Raw genomic sequence first — 24,046 nt, forward strand, 5'->3', positions numbered from 1 at the left:
GATGGAACAACTGCTTGCTTCTGGATATCACTGTAAGTGAACGTTACAAGCTCTATTTGCAAGAACTTCGAAAGACTTTAAGAGATGCTGTATGAACGCATGTTATTGCCTTTAGAAAAGCCTCTAGCATCTGCTTAAATTGAACTTTTGCACGAAGTACTAAACTTAACAGAACTCTCAGGGATTCTGATGTGCAGATTTTTACCATGCAATGTTCCTGCTCACACTGCCTTTACCAAAATTTCAGTGAATGTCATTGCCATTTTCTGCTGGAGTTTGTTCACCTGCTGGAGGCTTGCAAGTAGAGATGTTTTTGGAAATCCTCTCCGGGCTGTTAAAAGATGATGCTCCTTGGGGTGGGAAGAACATACTGGAAGCTGTGTTTAGTAAATCTGTATGCTTCTCAGCTATTTAATTAAGACTGTAAGAGTTCAGTCTGCCCTTCCCTATACATCAGTCATTCTGAAGAAAATTCATAGGCATCTCATCCTTTTAAATAGTTGGGATGACCTCCACGTAGGTTGAGAAACATTGATCTCGTGACTTCGGACGCCTGTTAAATGCATTGTGTTGGCATTCGCATCTAATGTCCATGTTTGTTGGTACTGAGAACTATTTATTGCTGGGTTTATACATTTTTATTAACTTCTGCCTGTCATCATTTTACAGGTAGCTACATTTCCAGGGTTTATTTTTATATGTGTGTATACATACATAGATATATAAAAAATAATGCAGCATAATATAATTGAATCTGAAGCTTTTAAATACTTTTTAAGTCTCTGATGAAGTAATAAAACTACCTAACTACAGCTTTCTCTAACATAAAAAGCAGTTAGCATCTCTGCTGCAAATGGGCAAGCCTAATTTTTTGTGCTCCGAAAACCTTAGAGAACATCCTAGTTCACTTAAGGTCTCCAAATGTGTTCAACTTCCCTGTCGTCTTCAGTTCATCAACATGAAAATACTATAATTCCATCAGTTAAATGGACAAAGAGCTGGTAATGCTGGTGATGATTTTTCCAGTGTAGGGTTTTTTTTAATAGGACTGATCTAGCGATGTTTTGTTCCACAGAATGTTTATAAGTCTGACTTATTTCCAGCTAGACACCTGCTAGCTTTTTGTTGTTAATAAATTAAAACAAACAACAAGACCCAAAACTTTTTAAAAATGATGTATCCTTCTGCAATGTTCTTGCTTTTCAGACTGTTTTCTGATGTTTTTGCAGTTTATTCTTATTATGCACTGCCCACATAATACACTTGTCTGTTAGAGACTATCTGTGTATGAAAGGCACATTCGCAGTTGAATTTTGTATCTTTGAGAATCAGCGATTACAGAAATCTTTAATGCATCGCTTTTCTCTTCTGCTTGCCTTGGGGCCGTATCAGATGCTGTGAGACTTGAGACTGCTTACATCACTCTGTGTACCTAACTGGGGTGTTTTGCTTCTCTGTGCCAGCGGTAATAAATACTGCACAGTGAATGCAAATGGTTTTATTTTATTAAACCGATGTACGTGCAACTGATGTGAATCTTTGGAGTGTGGCTTTGTTTTGGGAGCAGAAAGAAGTGTTCCAGTTCCAGTGTTTTCAATGTTTGCTGCCCCAGTTGAGTCCCTCTCAACTTAAAATCAGGCAAAATATTTTTAGTGCTCTGTGTGCTCTCTCCATATTTCAAGCCATGGACTAGACTGAAATAGCAACCTTCATGTTTTCACTCCTCTTCACAGATAAATAAGGACGTTCTGTTGGCATCGTCCCCCCCCCCCGAGCAGTTTACACACGCGCGCGCACGCCGCACAACGTGCTCCTTTGCCGTGCCTCCAGCTGGAGGTGTGGGGGATCTCCAGAATTTCTGTGGGTAGAAGAAAAGTTCCAAATTGGGCAGCTCTGGCTGAGTCAGAGGCAGAACTGTGCTGCCCGGAGGCTGCTGATACCTTCCCAAGGTGGTAAAACACAAGGAGGATGGAAGATGAAGACGGTCATGCTCTTTCAGTGTCTTTTAATCCTTTTAGTTTGGCAGCAATGAATTCTGCTTTAATACAGGAAGCAATATCCAGTGCAACGTAAAACTTCTTTCTGTCAGATTCATTTCCTTCTTAAACTGCAAACTCACACTTTTTTTCAGTTATTCTACAAGAGTTTGTGTAAATTTGTGGGGTAAACAGAGCAGTTGTAGGGACGCATCATTGTTTCTGCAATATGGGACGCAGGGATGCAGTCACCTATTCTGTGTCAGTGTCACATTTGAGATATTGGTTGCTGTAACAAGATATGTTTTTCTGGGATTTCATAATTAGCTGTAAAACAGTGATGAAAAACCTGTCTATAACAAGTTGAGTACAGAAAAAGAGAAATTGCTCAAGTCTTCTGAGGATCTTGTTTGTCATCTTAATCTCGCACGTCCATTTTTAAATGAAATGTTCTCTCTGAGGTGCTGTATTTTAGGCTGTCCTTTTCCCAGCGACGCTACGTAGAAACTCGATTAATGTGTGGCAGCAAGGGGGAAGGGGCACGTGTTATCAAGGTCTTTCTCTTACAGATGGCGTGTATTCTGTTCCCTATAAGCATCACTTTATTCTCATCCAACTGGTATTACTACAGAAAGAGCTTGCCTCGTTAACCACCATAAAAGTGTTTGGTAAACTAGCTCTGAAGCAGTTTTGAGATGTTATTACCTGGAACCAAGCCTCAGCTTTTATTTGCCTTTTTTTTGAGGGGGTGGGCAGGAATGACCAGGATTAAAGAGAGAAAAAAATAGGTACTTCCTTCTCTAGTACTCCTTTGCAAACCGTCCGGGGCTCCTGGTACACATCAGGCGCAGTTAACATTAATTGGCCATGAATCATGGAGCCCATTCTCCTTTTTCTGTCTTCTCAGTATTTTATGTGTTCTGAGCATCTGCTCTTGCATACAGTTAGGAAATGCTGCTCTAGAGGACACTACGTGCATCTTCTCCAAAGACTGTCATACATACCAAATCTGTGTAGTAGCAAAAAGTGACAATATCCTGAACTAAGACATTCTAAGGGCCAATTTGTTCAGGATTATATTATGGAGCTCTGTGATTTAATAAGCTAAAATAATCCTTAGTGCTTGTTCCTTTTTTAACTTCGTGTTTTTTTCTTTTGGCTTTCAGCTCAGATCGACTGATAGAAGAAACAATAAGGTAGGAATGAACTTACTAATTTTCATTATTTTCAGTACAATCAGTGTTTACATTGAATTGTGTCCAAAGCTGTCAGTCATTTTGTTTATACAATAACTGCATTGTTTACAACTCATAGGCAGTATTACAGTGAAATGGTGGTGGGTTGGGGTTTTTTTTCCCCCTATTCAAGATTGACATAATGGTGTTGCCTAAATATTTTATTCATCCTAGTTGAGAAAATTCAGCTTTCTGTTCAAAGGTGAATAACCCCTACAAAAACAGAGGGAATGACAGAGCAGAGCGAATCTCAAGTTGCGCTGTTGAGGGCTATTCCAGTAGTCAAGCTGTTTCTTCTCATAGTGAGACTCTTTTACAACATGATTTTCTGTAATCCTTCAATGTGTTCAGCATCCTAGTATGCAGCTGATACAGGTAAGGCCACAAGGCCACAAGGCCTTGAAGGGTTATTGCTGTTGTATAGGTATTTATCTTTTGGTTTTTTATGTGGTTCGAATACTTGAGCGATACCTTCTCTAACTGATCTAGAAATTTTAGAACCGTAGCATCATAAATTACTTTTATCATCTGTGCCCTTCCCAATCTTCCATTGAACTCTGGGATTTTGCAAACCAATAATTCAGAGTGCCTGACTTAATGGTTTTAAATTTTAGATTATTGCTTTAAAAAAAAAAAAAAGGAAGAAAGAAAGATATGCTTTCAGATAATGCATGTACTGGCATAAGTGTTCAAGAAGAGTAATTAGAGGTGCAGCAAGGCTCTATGTCCATTAAGGGCTGGCTAGCTTAAGTACATACAGTGGGCTCAGTATAATTAACGTGGTGGAAGAATGTGTTAAACCACATTAATGTGCAGTGATGAACCAAAGTTGTCAGTATAATAATGTCTGAAAACGTGGATATAATCTCACCACAGCCTCATAAAGATATTGGCCAAACTTAGCACGGTTATTGTGAATACTTGTTTTACTTTGGGTTCTAGTCCTTTCCTGATTCAAAATCCTCTCCTTTATTGCCATGGTTGTAGCCTTACTTTTCCGTCTCGTAAAAATGCTCAACATCTGTTGAATCTCTTATTTGCTGCCATTCCAGTAACTAGAGCATTAAACAGCATATGGTGATTTATTAAGCTTAATACCCTGCAAAATGACTCATATTTTATCATTTGAGCTCTTCGCGTAGCCTCTTGATTATGTGCCATCAGAGAAGCTGAGGGAATGTGTATGTGTGATAAGTGAACCTCCGTGTCGATCTGCCTGCGCCAGGGAACGTAGCCGTGGCAAACCGGAGCTCAGAACAGGGCAGCTACTTGAATATTCACCCAGGTTCCCGCATCGGTTTTGAGCCTACTCAGAAGCTCCATGGTGTCATCAGTAGGTGTCCCGGCTGGTTTAAAACTGCTTCGAGTTTCATTTGCGTGAGCTGCAGTCCTGTGGTTGCCTACAAACTGGCGATCTCCACAGTGACAGCTTCTCATGCAGTAATCCCTACCGCACGGCTTGGTTCAGAGCTCCTTGGTGCTATTTACTGAAAGCATTCCTTCTCTTAATAAATGAACTTTGATTTTTCAGAGGCTGGATTTCAGCACTCCTTGTCACACTATTTATTATCTGTAGTAAATGAGCTTCTTGTAGTCGTTGCCAAAAACGTTCTCTATTTCTTTTTGTAGAAAGAGAGTTTGTTTTGGTAACGATATTGAGCAGGGAATGCAATTTCATCTATATCATCTTAATTCAATTCTGACACTGTTGGAACCAGGGTGAATTTTTTGTTTTACTCTTTTTCTTGTTATTCCCAGTAATTGTAAGTGTTCAGGTTTTATATTAATTGGTGGTAAAGGCTGCTGCATTTTAAGTGAATTTACCAGATAGAAATTTACCCAACTTCTGATCATCAATTGTGTTATCTATTGTAAACCAAGTAAAAGAGGGAATTGTGCAGGGGAAGCTGTTGGAATGCAGATTCCTTGAGTGAAGTGAGATGTAATGAGCTTTTCTGGCTACTAATACTGCTCTGTCTTCAAGGTTTGCATCTGCTGTAGTTCGTTACTCATTATTTGGGTGTAATTCAGGAAGTTAAGACATCACTTTTTATTTTTTTAGGGGTTGTTATTAAGCAGTGATTCTAAATGCTGGAAAGGATTTTGCTGTGCGTGCCGAGGCTTTCGTTGACAAGCTGCCTACCGGCGACCCCATTGCCTCTCCAGTCAGCACTCATTGTGAAACCCTTGCTCTAACTTTCTGTAGCGAAGAGAACCGAAGAAGTGCAGAGCCTGACTCTTCCCACGTATGGCTCCTCCACGGGAGCAAACATACGTGCGAGAGAATATATGGGCACCTAAGCTGAAACTATTCAGTAACTAGTGATGAGTAGGGCTGTCATTCCAGATGTTTTGTTAGTACTAAACTTTTAATCAATTTTTAAATGAATTACATGACATGGGTTCTTACTGCAGCATATTTCTTTCCAGAAATGAGTGGGATGTGATACTTTGTACTGCAGTTCTTTTGGAACAGTGTTCACTTCTCTTGGCCAGATTTAAATATAAGCATAGATTTTGCTTAATATGTTTGGTGTTCTCAGGTTTTCATTTTCAAACATTATCACTTCTCCAAAATAGAAAATTATTTATTTCTTGTTTTCCAACAACTTATATTTTTAGGTTGACTCAGTTTGAATTTTTTTTATAGTTTTGCATGTACAGTGTGACAAGTTCTTAGGATTTTATTGTAAGACTTTCTGAGGCCTGATTCAGGCTGATTTGTCAGTGTTTGTATATTAACAGATTGGACTACTCCACTTCCATTCTGAAGCCAGACCAAAACCATGGGTTTAATTAAAAAACCCCTCATCTCCTTATATATTTGGGGTATTTCTTTGGGTAATAATTAGGATTTAATAAAAGGGAGAAATCCACTTGCATTGGATCTTGACTTTACAGAATGGAAAGGCATGAATTAGATTTTGAGTCTTAGCTCTTTTCAAGAGAGCCTTGCCAGAGTGTCTAGGCAAAATCACTTGCATTTCTGGGGAAACATTCCTCTTGTTTTCATCTTAGCCTTCATCAAAAGACACAATAATCTTTAAAGTAATTTGAAAGATTGTGTGTGTGTATGCATATGTATACACACACGTGTATATTTATAGATACAGATATATATGTATACGCAAAGAATGAGTGATGTAATCAGAATTTTTACCAATTTAAAACTAGAGCTTGCGTTTCTATGCAGAGCCACAGAGGCCATTCCCTTAATGATAGATGTTGTCATGAATTTAAATGAGCAAGTATGATTCACGGAGTACAAAATGAAGTAGAAGTTCCAGTAATACATGAATTATTTGATTTTTAAAAACATCTTGTTCCTTTAGAGCTTTGTTTTAGTTCTTCATCAATGTAGATTTGACTGAGCTGTCACAATGAATGAAGCAAGTTGACTTTGAGTATGTTTCACTTGGTAATACGCTATGTGTATATGGCTGCTATGGGGGGTGAAAATACCTGACTGCTTAAATGTTTATCTAGGTAAAAACACTGTGCTTCCAAGTCAAGCAGCATTAAAAGCATATCTCTGCATGTTAGACTAGTTTGACTGTGATAACGGCTGGAAATGTGTATTACTTTGTACTTTTTCATGCCCGCAAAAACTCCAAACTCTGTACAAACATCAGTTGTTTTACTTTTGAAGAGAAATTTGGTTGCTTGCGTGCCCACAGCACTACTGAACATTCAAGGACAAACTTGAAATGTATGTAAAATTTTGAGGAAATACGGCTGTGAGCACAGGAATTTGAGATACTCCTGCTGATTTGTGGAAGGGATGGGGGGGCTCTTTGTGGCTGTGACCTCGGGCTTACCTAGAAGAGATTTCTGCAGTAGTGCAGCAATCTTTAATGTTGTACTTCAGCAGTGCCTTAATATTAAATACAGAGAGCAGAATACCATCTGGTTTTAGACACTTGGTTTACACCCAACTGTAGTAGTTCAAGCCACTGCAGCACCAAGAATAGTTCATGCTAGTTTCCAAATGAAACGTTAAATCAGGGTCATCTCGATTCCAGTAAGAAACATTTAATCTTTCATCGTAAATGTTCTGTAGAAGTTTCAAACCATGAGAAAAAGGTATTCTTGATCTGGGGAGATTATGTTGTCGAGTAACTAAATGGGGCCAATATTGTGAATGGGAAGAATATGATTAATTTTTTTTTAAATGCTTTTGTCAGTGGAGAAATGGCAACAGTATGTCAATGAGCATATGTTAGGGATGGGAATGAAACCAAAACTGGCTAATGAAGGATATGGGGAAGCTGCAATACTTAAGACCGTACAAGACCAATCAGTGGAGCAGTCCCCAGGAGCTGCGTGTTTTCTGGTAGTGCTTCAATTTAATAGCCTCATTTACAGATATAAAGGCTTAGGTAAACCAGCTCATGTTTTGAGTGATCAAATTATACATGAAGAACAGTGCTTTTTACTTGAGTTTTGACTTGTTAATGGTAGCTAGAACCCAGTTAAACTCTTGTTCATGGATATCACAATTACATTTCATTACTAGACCTTATCATATTAAAAATGGTAGTCACTACAATTATTTTTTTTTCTTCAGAGCTCTTCGGTAAAACCTAGCCCACTGAGCTAAATTTTTCAAAATACCGAGTCAAAGAAATGAAGAAGGTTCCAATCTTGTAATACGTAAACTTAAACAGTTCCATCCTGCCTTTTTATATGAAATGGACAGTTTCACTCCTCAGATGTTAAAGCAGGAACCTTGTGTTCCGTGATAATCTGTAATTATTTCCAAAGGCATTTTGGAAGTGTCTCAGGAACACTTTATATCCTGGCAATCATCTTGTATTTTCACTTCTGTAAATTAATGGATGCCTTAATGAGTCATTGGATGCATCTTATGAAAACATGTGGCTTAATTCAGGAGTGCTTTGAGAAATGCTGTATTAAAACTTCCTCTGGAGAAGTATCAAGTCAGTGTGGGGGTGTAAGATAAGAAGCTGTAGGTTACTGAGCAAGCTTGCCTGTGTGCAGCTAGGAAATCTATTTGTTTTTCCGGCTTGGTTCCTAGTAATTCAGATTTTCCCGAGTGCTCTTCTCAATAGCGAATGTAATGTTTTGCGAGCTTGTGGCTTTTTACTTCAGAAAACTAAAATACCTGTATGCTGAGTTGTAAATGTATATAATCTGTCAAATGCCATATGTTCTCATGTATGATACGATTTGATGTATTTACTGTTCTGGTTTTGTAGTTCCTTTTTCAGCCCTTGATGGTAACTGCTTTTTCTATATCGATACACAGCTGTTTGTTCAGAATTTCTGTTCACACCTTCTCTTAGATGCTGTTTTTGTATATTCAGGCACTGTTGGGGTAGGCAATGATGCGATTCTTTTCCTTCTTCTCCTCCAATCTTATTTTCACTTTCTTTTCCTGTAATTTTCATCCTGAAAAGATTTTCCCGTGTAATCCAATAAATCGGTTACATTTATGGGTTAGATGAGTTGGTATATCCACAGGAACAAGCACACACAGTGTGCTGAGTGGCAGTACTACACAGCCTAAGAGAAGCAGCTTTGTAGACTTCTTTCTGCAGAAACAAAGAGCACTGGTTAATGGATTCTGGCAACTGCTTTATAAACTCCACGGAGGTGACTGCAAGCCCTGTTGCTTCCAGTTAACCATGAGTTTCATTTTCACTTTGTGCTGATTTGGCACTTCAAAAATATAAAAGAAAAAAATGCTAAATAGCTGGCTGCAAAGAAAAAATTGCTTGAAGGTTTTTCTTATTTCTGTCCTGAAACTTCCTTTTTTTTTTTTTTTTTAATCTAATACTTCAAAACTTAGTATTAAAATGTTAAATCTGTTCATATAGAGCTACTGATTGAGAGTGTCAGGGTTTTGCCTACATGTTATCAAACTGTTTGTATTCTCCTTATGACTGATAAACTCCCAATTTCCTAATGTATATCCAAGTTTACAGAATGCTAATATAACCTTAAAATAATAGCCTGATCTGCCCTGTCAATGCATGTTGTTCGATTTAAAAGAATCTGCTGTATAGAGCTTTTGGAAGAGTCTTTTCTGCGACCCGAGAGCTACGAAAGCCATAGGCTGGCCCTTCTGTCTCCTATGTCTCACATGTGTCTGTGATGAACTTGTCTGGCTTTCCAAGGTATTCTGCTCCTGCTAAAACCAAAATCACGCTACTTACAACATTCAGGCTTTGGCTTGGTGAGCTCTTAGTTTTTATGGGTGAAACCAGAGCTGGAAAAGGCAGCCTTCACCTGAAGAGGTGGTAGGAGATTTTTTCCTTTTTTTTCTCTTTCTTTCTTTTTTTTTTTTTCCTTAGAGTTTGCCTGGCACTCTATAGGAAGGCTGAAGGTACTGTATCAAGGGCTACTTGGGATGGAGTAGGCAGATATAATGGAAGGGAGCCCAAAGGAACTCACTGCTCCAGAAATACTTTAGAGATCGTTGATCTGGGCTGTTTTCTTCTTCAAGACGTTTGTGAACTGTGATAGTGACCTTTTGCTGTACGTCTTGAAGGACAATTGTTAGGCTTGGCTCCGCTGGTTTTTGCCAGCTGTTCTTGTGATACTGGCTCTAGTGTCCTGGTCGGGACGCCAGTGGTACATCAGGTGAGTCAGAGCTGCTCATTCCACATGTTTTGTTCAGAGAGAAACTTGAAATAAAATGTATCAAATGGTCTTTGTTAGAAAAATGTCAGGAACGCCAGTTCTCTGTTTAATAATACAAATATAATTTGTGTGTGTAACTTTTCCTACCAGATTTACCTGGAAAGATACAGTAAGGTGGATAAAGGTCCTTTTTTTTTATCACCTTCCAGTATTGAAATACCAGGTCAACCTAAGTACTTTAGTACTAATATCTGGACAAATGATGTTTCAACATCTTAACTGTTACAGAAAGATAAGCCCAAAGCCCTGAAACCCAGATGAATTCAGTACAGAACAGTGCCTGCGAACCAGATGTATTGAGCAAGTGCATTTGGAGAGTTCAGCAGTAAATATTAAGGCTTTATATAAAACGCAAGGTCCAGTTTATATTGCAGAACTTGAGAATAACGTTAGGCTTGCGCTGTGCATTTCAGTGCTTTGGACCTGCCCCTCCTTAGAAATATGCTCATGTTAGCTGTGATTTTTGCATCGTGTTTGTATACAGACACTGAGTGTGAGCAAGCGTAAAATGCCCCTGAAAATTTGGATGTCTCTATTGGGTAAAAGAAGCATTTTGCATTTTCCTATCTGTTTGTTCTCCTCTGAAATTACAGCTTTAGTTCCCTTTTCTCATATTTATATCTGTTGTATTGTGTTGTTCCACTTAACTTTTATTCTTCCAGAACACTTTCCCTCCATATTTAAGGCTCACAAACTTGTCCAAGAATTTGTTCTAATCATTGCTATTCATGTAGATACAGTCAGCAGCAATATAGGTGTCATCTTCTGAGTTATTATCCAGCCATGTTGTATTTATGTCCTACTTTGTTTATTTTTGAAATGCATGCCAGCCAAGGAGAGCAGTATTTGTCATACTGTTCCTTCTTAAGCACTGTATTCTCCTAAGCACTTTTATATACTGTTTGTCTAGATGTAAATGAGTCTGTGCAGTTTGTCCTGACAAAGCTATTGCATTCGAAGTAGCTACGTGAAATACTACCTGGGGCTACAAGCAGTAGCCTACCCTTTCATTTTCCATCCTATAACTCTTTGTTTTACAAGCTGAAGAGAAGCTTAAGGTAGAGAAAAACTTCTGTCAGCTGAGTAGTTCTTTAAAAGCTTCATTTAAATGGCTTATTTTTAAGAGCACAGTTGCTTTTTTCCAACTTCCAGAATGTATTAAATTTGCAGTGGGAAATGGAGTTTTAAATTCACCTGTATTGTGTCCTTGTATTTGGATAAAGTACATATAGCTGGGCCATGTATTAGCAAAGAAACAGAGTATGAAAACTTAGATATCCATGGATGATATTCTTAATTAGGACCAAAGCTCAAAAATGTATTTTATCTGTGCTGTGATGGAAGCATCGTTTGATATGATTTCATTATATACCAGCTCCCTCAACTCCAGCTTATGGAAAGCAGTCAGGTGGGGCTTGCTGGGAAGAGGTGTTTATGCAGGAGAATCCAAGCTTTGCCCACTTATCCAGAGTCAGAGGACAGTGTTAATCCGGAGTCAAAGCAGATCTCAACGCTTTGTTGTGTTTAAATGCCTCCAAAGACGTGGTGACTGCATGTCCCAGCTTGAGTGTCCAGAAACCTTCTGTGTAAAGCTCCGTGAGCTGTGTCAGGTCTCAAACAGCACTTCCATCTCCTCTCAACCAGCATGTTCACTTTGCAAATTGATTTTTAATTGTGAGTCAGCTCTTATTTGCTTAATGCTTCTGCAGCCATCATATCCTGATGGCAGACAAGAAATTTCATATGCTCTCTAGAGTGAAAGTAAGTATGGGGCTTCTGTGATTAAATAAACTTCTACATTTAAAACTTATGCCAGAAGAGTACCTTTAGGTTTGCTTGTAATGTAGTACCATTTTTGGTTGGGGCTGGGGGAGATATGCCAAAACCCTGCCTGTTTCAAGAAATTGCAGTGTTTTCAATTGTTAGTGGCTTATATAAAAAGATAAATCATTTAAGTGTAAAGGATAGAGATTAATGGAAAAAATGTGCTTTCATTCATATTGCTTCATCTCATTCATTGTTCTCTAAAGAAGCGTTGCCTGCTTGCTTTCCTCTTGTTTTAGCTGTAGATTATTCTTAGCACCAACAACTTGATCCACTCTTTTTTTTCTTTCTCCAGCATTGCCATGGCAACTAAAGAAAATATGACTTCGCAGAGAGGGATGTTGAAGTCGATACAAAGCAAGATGAATACCTTGGCTAGTATCCTTTCCTAAAAATTTGGGTTGTCAGTGTGCAAGACATGTAGTACAACTTGTCACTCTGTCACTTGGGGATCAAAATGCTTTGCGACGTCAATGGCTGCGTAACCTGTAGTGGTATTGTCATTAGTGACAAACAGACCATTTTTTAACCAGTCTCGCGTGATAACCTGACTGAAGCATCTTCATGATGAATGTGATGAATAAGTTGTTTTTACTCAAATTTGAATACTACATATAAATCAATGCAGCTTAATTTTCAAGTAGAGATTTGCAACAGCATTTTATGGCCTTCTCTGCTATATGTTTTTATTAAAGTATAATTTCATTTGACTACTTGCTTTTTGCTTTTAAGACTGTCCAGAGCTGAAGCTTGGCAGACATTGCTGCTTGTCATGGTTTACAGCTAAGAGTATTCATGACCTGAGCATCCTCTTGTCTGTCACAGCCTTGTAGGTGTTAAGATTTTCCTTTGTTGGTTTCTCCTCATATTCTGTGCTCATGGCTAAAGAATGTGCCGGACTGTCAAGTCATGCATGTTTGTCATTTTCCCACTTATTCCTTCCTTTCTGTCATAAGAGCCCAAAGAACAACATTAGCATCATTTGATTAGAAAGATTACATCCTGAAGAGATGTATCTTGGTAACCCATAAATTTCATTACAGTTCTTAGCAACTGGCAAGAACAAAAAAGAATTCAATAAGCTTTGGCCTTAAAAGATTCTTGGTTCCAAAGACATGAAGCCCTGAAACTTATTGTCTTGTTGGCAATTGTATTTTGTACATTAAAAGATAGATTTACATCTTTATGATTTTACCGTAGGAGGAGTTCTTCCCCACGTGTTGTACTTGAACAGCGCGTAGTCATGCAACGTGCATGATTTTCTCAGTCAAATGCCTTTGGTTGTTCCCTTCACCAGTAGCAGAATTCCATTAAATAAATTCCAGGGATGTTTTATATAACTGCCCCATTTATTTTTTTTTCATTCTCATTTAAACACAGTTATTAAAAGTAACTAAGCCTCACATACTGGAGATTAAAGTATATCAAATGCTGGTAATTTAGGTGATCAGGTGATGAATTCTGTGTAAATGTGAACTCTAAGCTGTTCTCTCTTTTCTCGGCCTGTCTGTTATTAGTGAAGTACAGTTGTAATCCTGCTAACTATCCATCAGGGTTTTTTTACTGCATCTGCTTTCTCCAGCTTGGGAGTAGTTCTGCATTTCTTGGAGTATTGAGATTTCCACATGCAGAATTCGGGGCTTCTTAGTGAAGATACTGTTTGCTGATATGACCTTGACTCAGTCTCCTTAAAGATCGGTTTCCAGCAGTGAACAGCCTGATTCAAAGGATCAACCTTCGGAAACGACGAGATTCTCTCATCTTGGGTGGCATTATTGGCATCTGTACCATCTTACTGCTGCTATATGCTTTTCATTGATGGATGTTCCCCCATGGACTCTGCTAAACTCATGACCACCATTCCTCCCCCCCAGTCAAGGAAAAGTGAGTGGGGGAAGCGACAGACTTCAAACAGCCTGCTCGTTATGGCTGGGAGTATCAGCATGATGTCTAGAGCTTATGACGGTAGACTGCGACACTGGGTTTGGGTTGAAGCTGCAGTGTTTCTCCTTCCCTGCCATACATCTTCCTTTGGTTAAATTTTGTGGGATTTGTTTGTCTTTAATTCCCCCTCTCACTGCAAGGTAAGTAAATATGGGATGCTTACCAGAACTGGTAGAACAGTTTCTGTGCTCAGCCGTGCTGAGGAGGTCTGTTGTTGGCTGGTAAGTGGAAAAAGATTGTTACACTTGCCTTGGGTGGAAACTCTGCGAGAAGCCTGTTTCCGCTGTAGGCCCAGCACAGTACTGAATGCTTTTGCCCTGTCAGAAGAATATTGCAGCTTTAAGCCGTCAGGTTGCTTTACTACTAAATACATGTTCTGTAATTCTTTTTAACTCATGGTTGAGATACTAGTTATTTCTGCATAATTTGTGCTGTGAAAACTGTGCTTCACACAAATTCCTCAAAGTAAAAAAAACAAAACAAAACAAAACAAAAAAAAGGGTTGTTCAGTTCACTTTTTGCACAGAATATGAATAAACTACTCTCTGAGGAAGATTTGTAATGTTTCTTGTGGCTTTAAAGGGACTGGCAAGTCCCCCTTTGTAAAAAGGGAGCACAGTGTCCCAGCAGCTGTTTACTATAGTGTTCAGTCATCTGAAAAGTGACCAAACATGAATTCACCTAAAAGTAGTCTTTTGGGTGTAAGTACTTTGATTTTGGCTGGCATCATAAAGGTCTTTACAAAGACATGATAAGCAGTTTGAAAAGACTATATTGTAATTTAGATAAAGTTATTCTAATAGCGTTAATATTTTTACACTAAGTAGGATATAATCTAAACTGTCAATTGGAAATGAAAATTATGATGGTTATACCTGAGGCAAATGTATCTGCGTGCAAAGTTTTTGAACGTAACTCCTCATAGTAAAGAGTTGAATGTATGGATAGTGAAACAAGTATTATTTACCATTATCTGGGGGGAAAATTTTTTTTTTGTCCAGACCTGCAACACGAATCCTGTTGTGTTTGCGTCTCTAAACAAAGCTGACGTCAGGAATGGCTTTGATATTGCAGATTCACAACTTACAGATTTTTCTGCTCTTTCAGCAGCTCTTTTCCATCTGGCATATCATAACCCAATAAATTCAAACTGCGGCACTGAAATATCTTTCGAAGGACTCAATTAACTCTTTTCACAATCAATTTACAGTGCTCCTAACAGATTTCATGTATGCCGTTACCCACAAATGTCAGATAGTCTCCAGGTTCTCTTCTGGAACAAAGTCTAGCGGGACGGACACAATTTTTTACTGCTTTTTATAGTGTCTGTGAAGTACCTGTTGGAGGAAGTAGAGACTTGTGCCTGTGTAGTGTGCAAAACCACACTGTTGCGCCTAAAATGTTTGTATGGATTTGGAGGCTTATTTGCAGACTAATAACTTTGTGCTAAAAAAGTCAACAAAGGCTTCTAATCAGTCATCTTGTTGTTGGGATTGGAAAGCATTTGGAATTAATGCGTGTAAAACTGTGGGGCTTGTATTTTAAATAAAGGGTGATTATTTGGTTGATTTGGGAATGTTCCTGGTTTGAAATGAAGTGTTCATTAAAGGGATTTATGAAAAACCTTGATGGATAAAGGAGGTTTATTAATGAATCTGTGTGCTGGGAGATCAAACCTCTTCTCCTCAATGCTTTTTCTTTCATTCCACCACCACCCTAAGGGACCCTGCTCAGCAGTCGTGCTTCTGTTTAGGATTTGTAGGATTTGGTTGCTTTATAGTTGGCAATATGAGATCTGCAGTACCGTAAATAAATTCACTTATTTAATCTTATAACCAGTCTTTTTACTGGACTTAAGTGATTATTTGGTGCATATATTTAATCTTATTGTGTGAAAAAGCTGCTATGGAAAATATGTAGATTATAATAAATATGTAAACATAATTGATTTTTCATGTTATGAAAATGTTATGGAGGAACTGATATATTTTAGTATAAAATAATGGAAATATACTGAATTGTCTCTGATAAAGCTTTACTGGAAATGGTTTCAGTGCTGGCAACCCCTCCGTGTTTTTTATTTGTGTTGGTTTTGAGACAGAGTTTTGTGTTGAAAAATACATTTAATTAACCTTGTAGTCTCCCCTTCATCATCATCTTGTCCTCTAGCAATGTGAGCGGGCGTTCTGCATAGCTCTCTGAAGTGGTGCGCTTGCATACGGCCGAGGGGAAAGACTGGCCAATTCTCCTGAGCGTCTCTGATAACATGGACCTATAGTTAGGGCAATGGACTGTAAATTAAAGCAGTGGATTGTAGTATTTAGTCTCAAACCCCAAAATATAGGTTTGTATGTCTCCTGTTGCTAAATATGTTCTCTACGTTTTTCATTCTGTGTGGTTCCTCTTGCTCTAAGGGAAAAAAAAATGTGGTTAAAGAATCCTCGTTTCTGCAATTCCTGGCAAAGTTGCAGTTTTGTAACTCAACCAAATTGAGTTGTGCTGAGAAAATTATCGCCGAGGCATACAAATGAAGTGAGAAAATCCATAATATTTCTACAGGGCACATTTCCCACACACGCAGACTTTTTAAATTTCTGCTTTATTCTCGCCAGTACACAAGCACCTATTTTAAACCTGTCCAACGACCCCTTAGAACATAAGGGGTCGTATTGATAACTTTTGATGCCACGCTTCACAGACACGAATATTTTCATCCTTGGTTTTTAGACTTTTTTTTCTGCATGTTTATCTGATCTTCAGGCGCTGGCTGCTAGAGCAGAGGAATGGCATTCGGGCAACACCCAGCCTTGCGTGCTCCATCAATCGCGAGTGTTTGTGCGGCCGTCGCCCAGACCGCGGCCCTTCACGGGCGGCTGCCCGAGCACGGCTGGAGGCAGGGCTTTGCTATCCCCCGTGTGCCTGGGACCAAGCAGCGTGCTGCTTCTGGTAAGGCGAGAGTTTGCCCTTCCAGGGAAGGCACAACGCTTTTTATTAACCAATATTGATTTCAGGAGTTTTTTGATATCTAAGTGTGGTGTAAATTCCCGCTGGATTCATTACACTGAATAATCAACTAGAATTTTTCATTTGTAGCTTTAGAAGTCCTTTCTTTTGGACAGTCTTAAGATTACTGTGAGAAGAAAGAGCCAGTTCCTCGCTAGATGTTGAAAACAAAAGAGGAGAAGTAGATTTTTGAGGTGATGGGAAAGTTTCAGATAAATTTTCGACAGCTTGTCTTCCAGGGCTGCGTCCTCTGGGAAGCTGTGTTCCTGAAGCTCCCCCAGAACTGCTGCACAGGGAGCAAAGCCTGGGCCACCACTTCTGAGTGTGTAACTCATTTAGGCGGGACTACTTTTAACTCTTTAAACCTAGCAGCTTGTTTCCCAAGATCACTTAATGCATAACCTTTTCCTATTTTTACCTTTTTTCCCTCCCCCCCCAAGCTTTCATTTGAAGCAGGAAGGAGAGGTAGCAGCTGTACCGCTTCTGAAGGAGGGATTCATTCCGAAACTCCTTAGAACAGTGTCTGATTATGAAATCCTTCAGAGCAGTGGTTCTGGTGAGCAATGGGCGGTACAGGAGGCTACAGTGAAAGACACAGGGAGACAAAACTGAGCCATATTCCAGGTGACATCGGCAAGTCCTCTTGGTGCCCTGTATCTCTCCTGTCGACTGGATATTTGAAACCAGTGTCATGCTGTCAGTTCTGATACATAAGCGGTTGTTGGTCTGTCTACTACTGAGTGAGGAAAGCAGTTTAAATAAACACTCAAGACAAAAAACAAAACCCTTTCTCACAAAATATCCCAGTCCAGACCCTTGTAAATGATTTTCTGATTGCACTTTCTGATTTTTTGCTTTTCATACAGCTTCTTGAAACTTATTTTATTGTAACTGTTAATTATTTTTGTTTTCACCTATTTTGCATTCTCTGTATGTATTAAAAAAAGCTTTGATATGTAATTTAATAATAAATTAGAATTCTAAGCAAGGTGCTTGGTTCTTTCCCCATGACAATCTTTGCCTGCCTGAACTTAGGGAGGATGCAGAGAAGATTCGTCTCTCCGGTTTGGGATTGTCACTGAACATGTGAATTAGTTTGTTCTCCATTTTTGTGCCAACCAGCAGATGTGATGGAGCGTATCCTGACCCAAAGTGCTCGGTTTGGCGGGATGTCTTCCTCCTGCCTGCATGTGCATCCGCCTTGGGAGGGTCTGAATATAGTCATGACTTTTTTCTTGCTGTTCTTTGACAGATGGAACAAGGATGGTTTTCTTTACAGGTAAGCTTTAAAAAATTTTTCTATATCCATAGTATAAAACATTTAATTCCCAAATGCACACCAAAACTGATGTTGATCTGAAGAGCCTTCTCAGCATAAGGTGCCTCCCCCCCTTTTTAATACACTTCTCAGTAGTTTGGTACCTTCCCCCCCCCCCCCCTTCTGCAATCACAACACAAACACCAAAAATAAGCCGATACTTTGAACATGGTACAAGTGATCGTAAAAACTCTCGCCGTGAAGTTGTGTCGTACCCCGTAGTCCTCCAGCCATGCTGCGGTCTGGACCGCCTCTGTCCTCAGGTGTTCAAACCAGGCAGCGTCGTGCCTGAAGGACCCATCTGTATCTGGGTTTTTTTGTAATTGGTGCTAAATCATTCAATGCCACTCAAATTTATTTTCTCAAACAAGAAAATCTGCCTGGCAGTGTGATACCTGCCTATTTCCATAAGGCTCAGGGTGAGGAGAGGTGGTTCTCTTCATTTCAGAGCTGTCGTGCTGTGTCTGTAGCACTGCTTTAAAGCGGAGATAGATTTCTGTATCCTTAATGTGCCTACTAAATATTCAGGAATGACCATATGCTTTCTCAAGGGAAGGCTTTACTGTATGTTTCAAGTTAGAGAAGAAACTTGAAAAACTGTTTCGAAAATGGAAAGGCAATTCTGCTTTCAGATAGTGGGAAGTGCAGTTAGTTTTTCCAGTTTGCGGCTCTGGTAATAAGTGGTGCATAAAATTCCATCTTCTTTTGGATTAGAAAATAAATTCTTAATGGAGCTGAATCCTTTTTTCCAGCTCCCCGTACAGTCAATAATTTATAGTGGCACAGGCGTAAGATAGATATTTTTAACCATCCGCCTCCCAGAATGCTGTTGTTCATATTGAAAACTGCTGTCCTTCCTGACAACCTCGGGCGCAGTGGGTGTTCGTGCATTATGGATGAGCCGTGCTCTGCTCCTTTAGTCCTGGTGCAATTCCACGAGCAGATTTCCTGCTGAAAGGGAGCTGAGCGCTCCATTAGAAATTCATAGGGAAAGACAGGAGTGTCTTTGTTTTCTCCGTTTCACAACGTGGGAGTTCTGCTGCTGCGTGGACTTGATTTTTTGAATGTTTTAATAGAAAATACCAATGTTTACAGCAGGTATTTACATTTTCTGAATGCCAGTCCTTTATCCAGAACAGGGTTCTTCAGGTACAAAAGCTGTGCTGCCAGTGGCTGTGCCTTGGCGCCGGGGATGTGCTCATTAAACACTCGGAGCCCGCTGTTGCCTTTATCTTCCCCCTTCTTCACAAGCTGTTTGCCACCGTTACAAGCATGTGTGCCGCTGCTCATCCCTCGCTTCACCGTTCCCTGTCGTACAGCCCTCCTTGCTCTTTGTTCTTAATGCGACCCTGAGGCTTTGCTAACCCAGTTTTGATAGCGCTGCTAGTAAAGCAGAAGTCTGGCCGTAATCAAAGTCCCTCTGCCTTTGAAACAGCATTTGCGGTGTTCTCACTGTGGATTATTTTCTGGTTGTCCTTTGGCTTTCACGCCCTGTGAAGCCTCCCTCAGTCAGTGGGGTGATTTTTGAGAGGTCTTCTTCCCTCGTGTCCGTTTGGGTCTTGCATCTTGTGTTGCTTTGCTTTTCCTTGCTCGCTGCGCTGCCCGTCAGGTTCTCCTCCCTTGCGTCCTGGGTGTTTGGCTTCAGCTAGACATTCCAAACACATGAGTTGATTTTTGGTTTCGTAATTTTCATGCCTTTTAAAAGAGCCTATCCTCACTTTGAAGAAAGGCTGTCCCAGGGTGACTCAAAGCTTATCGATCAAAGCCACACCTAGAGCTCTGGCTGAAAATTCACTGATAACCGCTTTGCGCACGCGCACAGCGTGCTCTTCCACAAACGCTGTAAACAGGTAGGCTTTCGTCCCTTCAGGTGGTGGTTTGTTTCTTTTCTTATCTCCCTTGCCCATACCCATCCGCCTGATGCACGGTTCTTGGAAGCGGGGACAATATTCTTCATCTTTTGTCTTTCTAAAGGTGCACTGAAAAGAACTAGTAGCTCCTTGCTGCAGGTTGCAAAGTCCCGTTGAGCTGCGGGCTATAGAGTGGAAACTTTAAGACGTTTGCTGGTACGTGTGCCTGGGTGTGTCACCTGCGACAGATCCATCTGGCTTCAGACCTGTGCTGAGCTGGCTTCTTTCAGGGTGAAATGCTGCTGAAACATCAGATCTTTTTTTAAGGGAACCTTTTCTTGAAACTCTGCAGGATGCTCAGGAATATTGCAGGCGTAAAAAGAAATGGTGAGTACGGTGAAAGTGCTGATCAGGTGTCCCTGGCAGGTCCAGCTATTAACACACAAACCGTCATTTATGACATTAAAGAGTAACTGGACCACGCGAGGACCTTGTCACCACTGGAGAATAGCGGGTACCTGTGTCACGGTGCTGAACAAGTGGCAGAGCCCGTCGGTGTCCCCCGGCGTCCAGCGCAGGGGGGGCTGAACCGACACTTGGCCTTGCTCAGCCCGTCTCCTTGGCGCAAGAGAAAGACCCCAGCGGAGAGGCCAAGTGCAGAAGGGGGCATACGTGGATATTTCCCTGCTGTGCTATAAATGGAGTTCCCTCTAGGTCAGGCGTGTATCACCAGTGCTAAATTTACTTTAAAATATTACTGAGGTGGGGAGGTTTCTGAGTCAGGTCTATAAAAGCATGCACTGCTTATGTAAAGAAATACAGCTTAGAAAGAGGCAGAAGGCGGGAGGGCGCTCAGCCTGCAGCAGAGACCATTCCTGGCGTATGTCAGCCCTCTCGAAATAAATGGCTCTTTGTATTCAGGGAGCAACTGCGCCTTCAGGTTGAGTCTGTACCTTACAGCAGGACTGCGGGATCTGCTGGCCGGCTCTTCCTGAGTTTCCATACATTTCAGGAGATGTAAATAATTTGCAAGCCTATGGTCTGGCTTAGATGAAGTTTTTTTTATTTAAAAAACAAACAAAAAACCCCAAACATTTGGGGGATGAATAAGTTCACCTGTCCCTGTAATACTTCAGGGATACTTCAGCTCGAGTTGTGCCACGGTGCCTCTGGGAGGGGAAAGGAGGAGGGATGCGAGGGATGCTGCCGTGGGGATTTTGGTATTCGGATCTTTTTCATTCGTTCAGGTACACGTATCTGTTTGGCCTTTGAAAATCGGAGGCACCTGGAGGCAGCTGTGTCTTTGCTAGCAGAGCATCGCTGTGTGCTTTGCCACGTCAGACAGGCAGACGTTGGCCGTCCTGCACCACCACCAGCCGCCTCGGTCTGACCACAGACACAGCTACATCCCGGGGGAGAGAACTTCTCCTACGCCTCCTGAGAAAGAGATGTTCCTTAACTCGGCAGCCGAGCCCCTTCTGCCAGCCTGGTGCCCGTAACGCCCTTCAGAGGTGAGCGCTGGGCTGGCCGGGGTCTGGGAGCGCTCGGCCGGAGAGGCCGAGGCAGGCGGCGCCTGGGCAGAGGAGGGAGAGCCTGTTCCACAGCCCTTAACTCATTTTTGGGGACACTTCAGCTTATACCCGTTGTACGTTTTGCAATGTAGAAAACCAAGGTAAAAATAGAGCATCACTTCAGAGCTTTGAAGATACCAGGTCTTATCAACTTTCCTTTAATTTTATTATGGTTTGCTGTGTACCTGGGCCAGCTGTTTCAGACCAGTAATGAATTACAGTGCAGCGGGTGAGGTGCTGTTTTGTTTTTCTGCCCAAATGGAATTGATGAAGTGATCTGTTTACATCGATCATCACTGGGAAGGAGTATAAAATACGGGTTTTATGAAATTGGACCTGAGACCAAATAATTGGAAGAAAATGCTTTAGAATCTGCAGCCTATAATTAAACATTTCCAAGAGGCAGTGAGATACAGCGAGCTCAGCAGAAGGAGGCATTTCGCTGGGATGACTTCCCGTCTTTGCTTTGTTTCACGCTGTGTGCTATTAAAGCGAACAACTTCGCAAGCTTCAGAAGCGTACGGCAGCTCTTGACCAAGAATAGCATCTAACATTACAGCTAAGCTGGAAACAATGAGCGCCATCAGTCTTTTTTTTTTTTTTTTTTAGCACATAAACTAGGTAGCTTAACTCATGGAGAAATCCCCATTACTCTGTTTTAGGTATTCTACAGATTGGCGGGTGGCAGTTTTCATCTTCTGAAGGATCCAGCAGTAAAGGAAAGGTCCTCATTTAGAGCAGTGCCCTGATCTGCTGGTGCAATTCACGCTTACCTGTGCAAGCCACGCTCTCCTTTTTTCCATTGTATAAATCCTAACCACCGGTCCTTCTACAAAGTTTTTTGAATATGTCTTGTCTGATTAAAAAAATGAGTTTGAGATGCAATAGAAACGTCTACCTTGTGTCATGTAGGATCAGCTAGGCTCCTGATTAAATGTCTCACTATGTAGATGTGGGAGCTGTGGCTGTGTCGCTCTGACTGCATTTGCAGGGGAGCGGTGACAGCTTTGAACTGGAGGCAACATGCAGAGTCGTGCTGCAAAAAAGTCTTCATCTGTAAAGGGGAGGGCTGGTTCTGGGTAGGAAAATAGGAAGACGGAGGCTTTTGGCACCCTTACAAAGTCAAATTCAGTTTTCCTCTGCTCTTTTACTGGAGCCTACCAGGAATGTGTTTGATGAACTTCAAATTTTGAAGGAGATGTCCACCATACGTCCACCCTAATTTCATCTTTTTTTTTTTTTTAATCTCTACAGCTAAGAACCTGTTCTGTGAGCAGAGGCAAGTTTGGGGTGCAATCTATTCTTTTTTTGGCCCAGCGCTGAGCTACCATCCCCTCAGGTCTCTGCAGCCCAGAGTGAGCTGTACCAGAGCCAGGCGTTTGTGTGCTGCTCAGCCTTGCTGCTGCAGCTCTGCAGCCCGGAGCTCTCCCGGCGCGATGGCGCGATGCTGCTGCCTGCGTGGCTGCGGCGGCTGCGGCAGCCCGGGGCTCGGGCTCCGTCGCCTCACAAATGACTTGCCAAAAGGCTGTGCATGGCTCTGAGGGTGCCCAAGGAAACCCCTAGCTGCACGCTTGTTTCTTCAACAGGAGCCAGTGTTAGGAAGGGGAGAGAAAATGGAAATATTTTCCCTGTGCTTTTAATTCGTAGCTCCTGTCTGGAGCAAAGTCACGGAAACCAGTTGAAGAACTGGTGACCAACTTTTTGTCCTTTTCTTGAACCCCAAAGCTCACGCAAATTCATTAGCGAAGACAAACATTAAGAGGTGAACAGGGAGCCTATAGTGTTTAGGAGAAAACATACGCGACATAGAAATTGGATGTAAACCTCTTGCTGTTCCTTTGCGAATCTATTATACATGAGCCCATCAGAGCAGCATATTAATAAAACAGGAGGCTAAAGCACTTGGCACTCCCATCTCTTTAGCGAAACATCAGAGGCGAGGCTGTCAGCTTCGGTCTTTGTAGTCTGGAACTTGCATCTGCCCAGCTGCGTCGGTGACGCGGTCAGGATGCTCCGAGGGGAATCTCGCCGCTGAAGGGAAATCTCTCCATGGTGTGGGGGTTTTTATGTGAGTAAAACCTTCCTTCTCCAGGACAAAGCCGTTGTTCCGTCCTGCTCAGCCTTCTTGCCTGCTGAATCCTTTAAACAATGCACGAAGAAGGCCAAAGATGGCTTAAAGCAACCTCAGACATCATGCGCTGAGATGCAAATTGCATCCGTTCCTCGAAGCTCTCCCCACCAGGACCGCTCTGTCCCAGTCTTTTGTTATGCACGGGTACCACCAACCACAACCACAAGTCCCTTTGCTTTGCTGAATAGTGGGAAATAAGTTACAGTGAGTTTTCTAAACATCTACGTTTTGTTTCTCCATCAGGACAAATAAAGGTGGCTCTCTGGACCTCCCCTGTAATGGCAGCCGCGTTGCCAAGGGCCCTTGTGCAGACAGTCTCTTGCACTTCTGGCTGAGCAGAGGCAGCAAGGGGATGCTGCCGCCGAATAACACGGGCTTCGTGCAAAGTCCAGCCTTAGTGCAAAATGGGAGTAGCTGTGGTGTGGTGTAAGTTTGGACCTGCGTGGCTGTGAGTAAGTAAGTGTTCATGCCTGCTGGCTCTTAAAGATAGAGGTTTGAGCAGCCGATATCCTAGCCCTAGTATGTGAA

The 24,046-nt window shown here is 41.3% G+C and overlaps 1 protein-coding gene across 4 annotated transcripts in view; it reads left to right on the forward strand.

Annotated features, from left to right (window-relative positions):
- Window positions 1-15,213, forward strand: part of GOSR1 (golgi SNAP receptor complex member 1) — a 32,038-nt gene extending 16,825 nt beyond the window's left edge. For 2 of the 4 annotated variants that reach the window (XM_082328245.1, XM_082328246.1), the window contains exons 7-9: window positions 3,143-3,172; window positions 11,997-12,079; window positions 13,396-15,213. In XM_082328245.1, coding sequence (XP_082184371.1) covers window positions 3,143-3,172; window positions 11,997-12,079; window positions 13,396-13,520 — 238 coding nt within the window. In that variant the 3' untranslated portion in view covers window positions 13,521-15,213. The remainder of the gene's footprint in view (window positions 1-3,142; window positions 3,173-11,996; window positions 12,080-13,395) is intronic. The other 2 variants (XR_014229944.1, XM_082328247.1) reach the window with 2 other exon arrangements.
- The last annotated feature ends 8,833 nt before the right edge of the window (window positions 15,214-24,046 follow it).

Source organism: Platalea leucorodia (genome assembly GCF_965183815.1).
Source record: "Platalea leucorodia genome assembly, chromosome: 16".
Classification (NCBI taxonomy): domain Eukaryota; kingdom Metazoa; phylum Chordata; class Aves; order Pelecaniformes; family Threskiornithidae; genus Platalea; species Platalea leucorodia.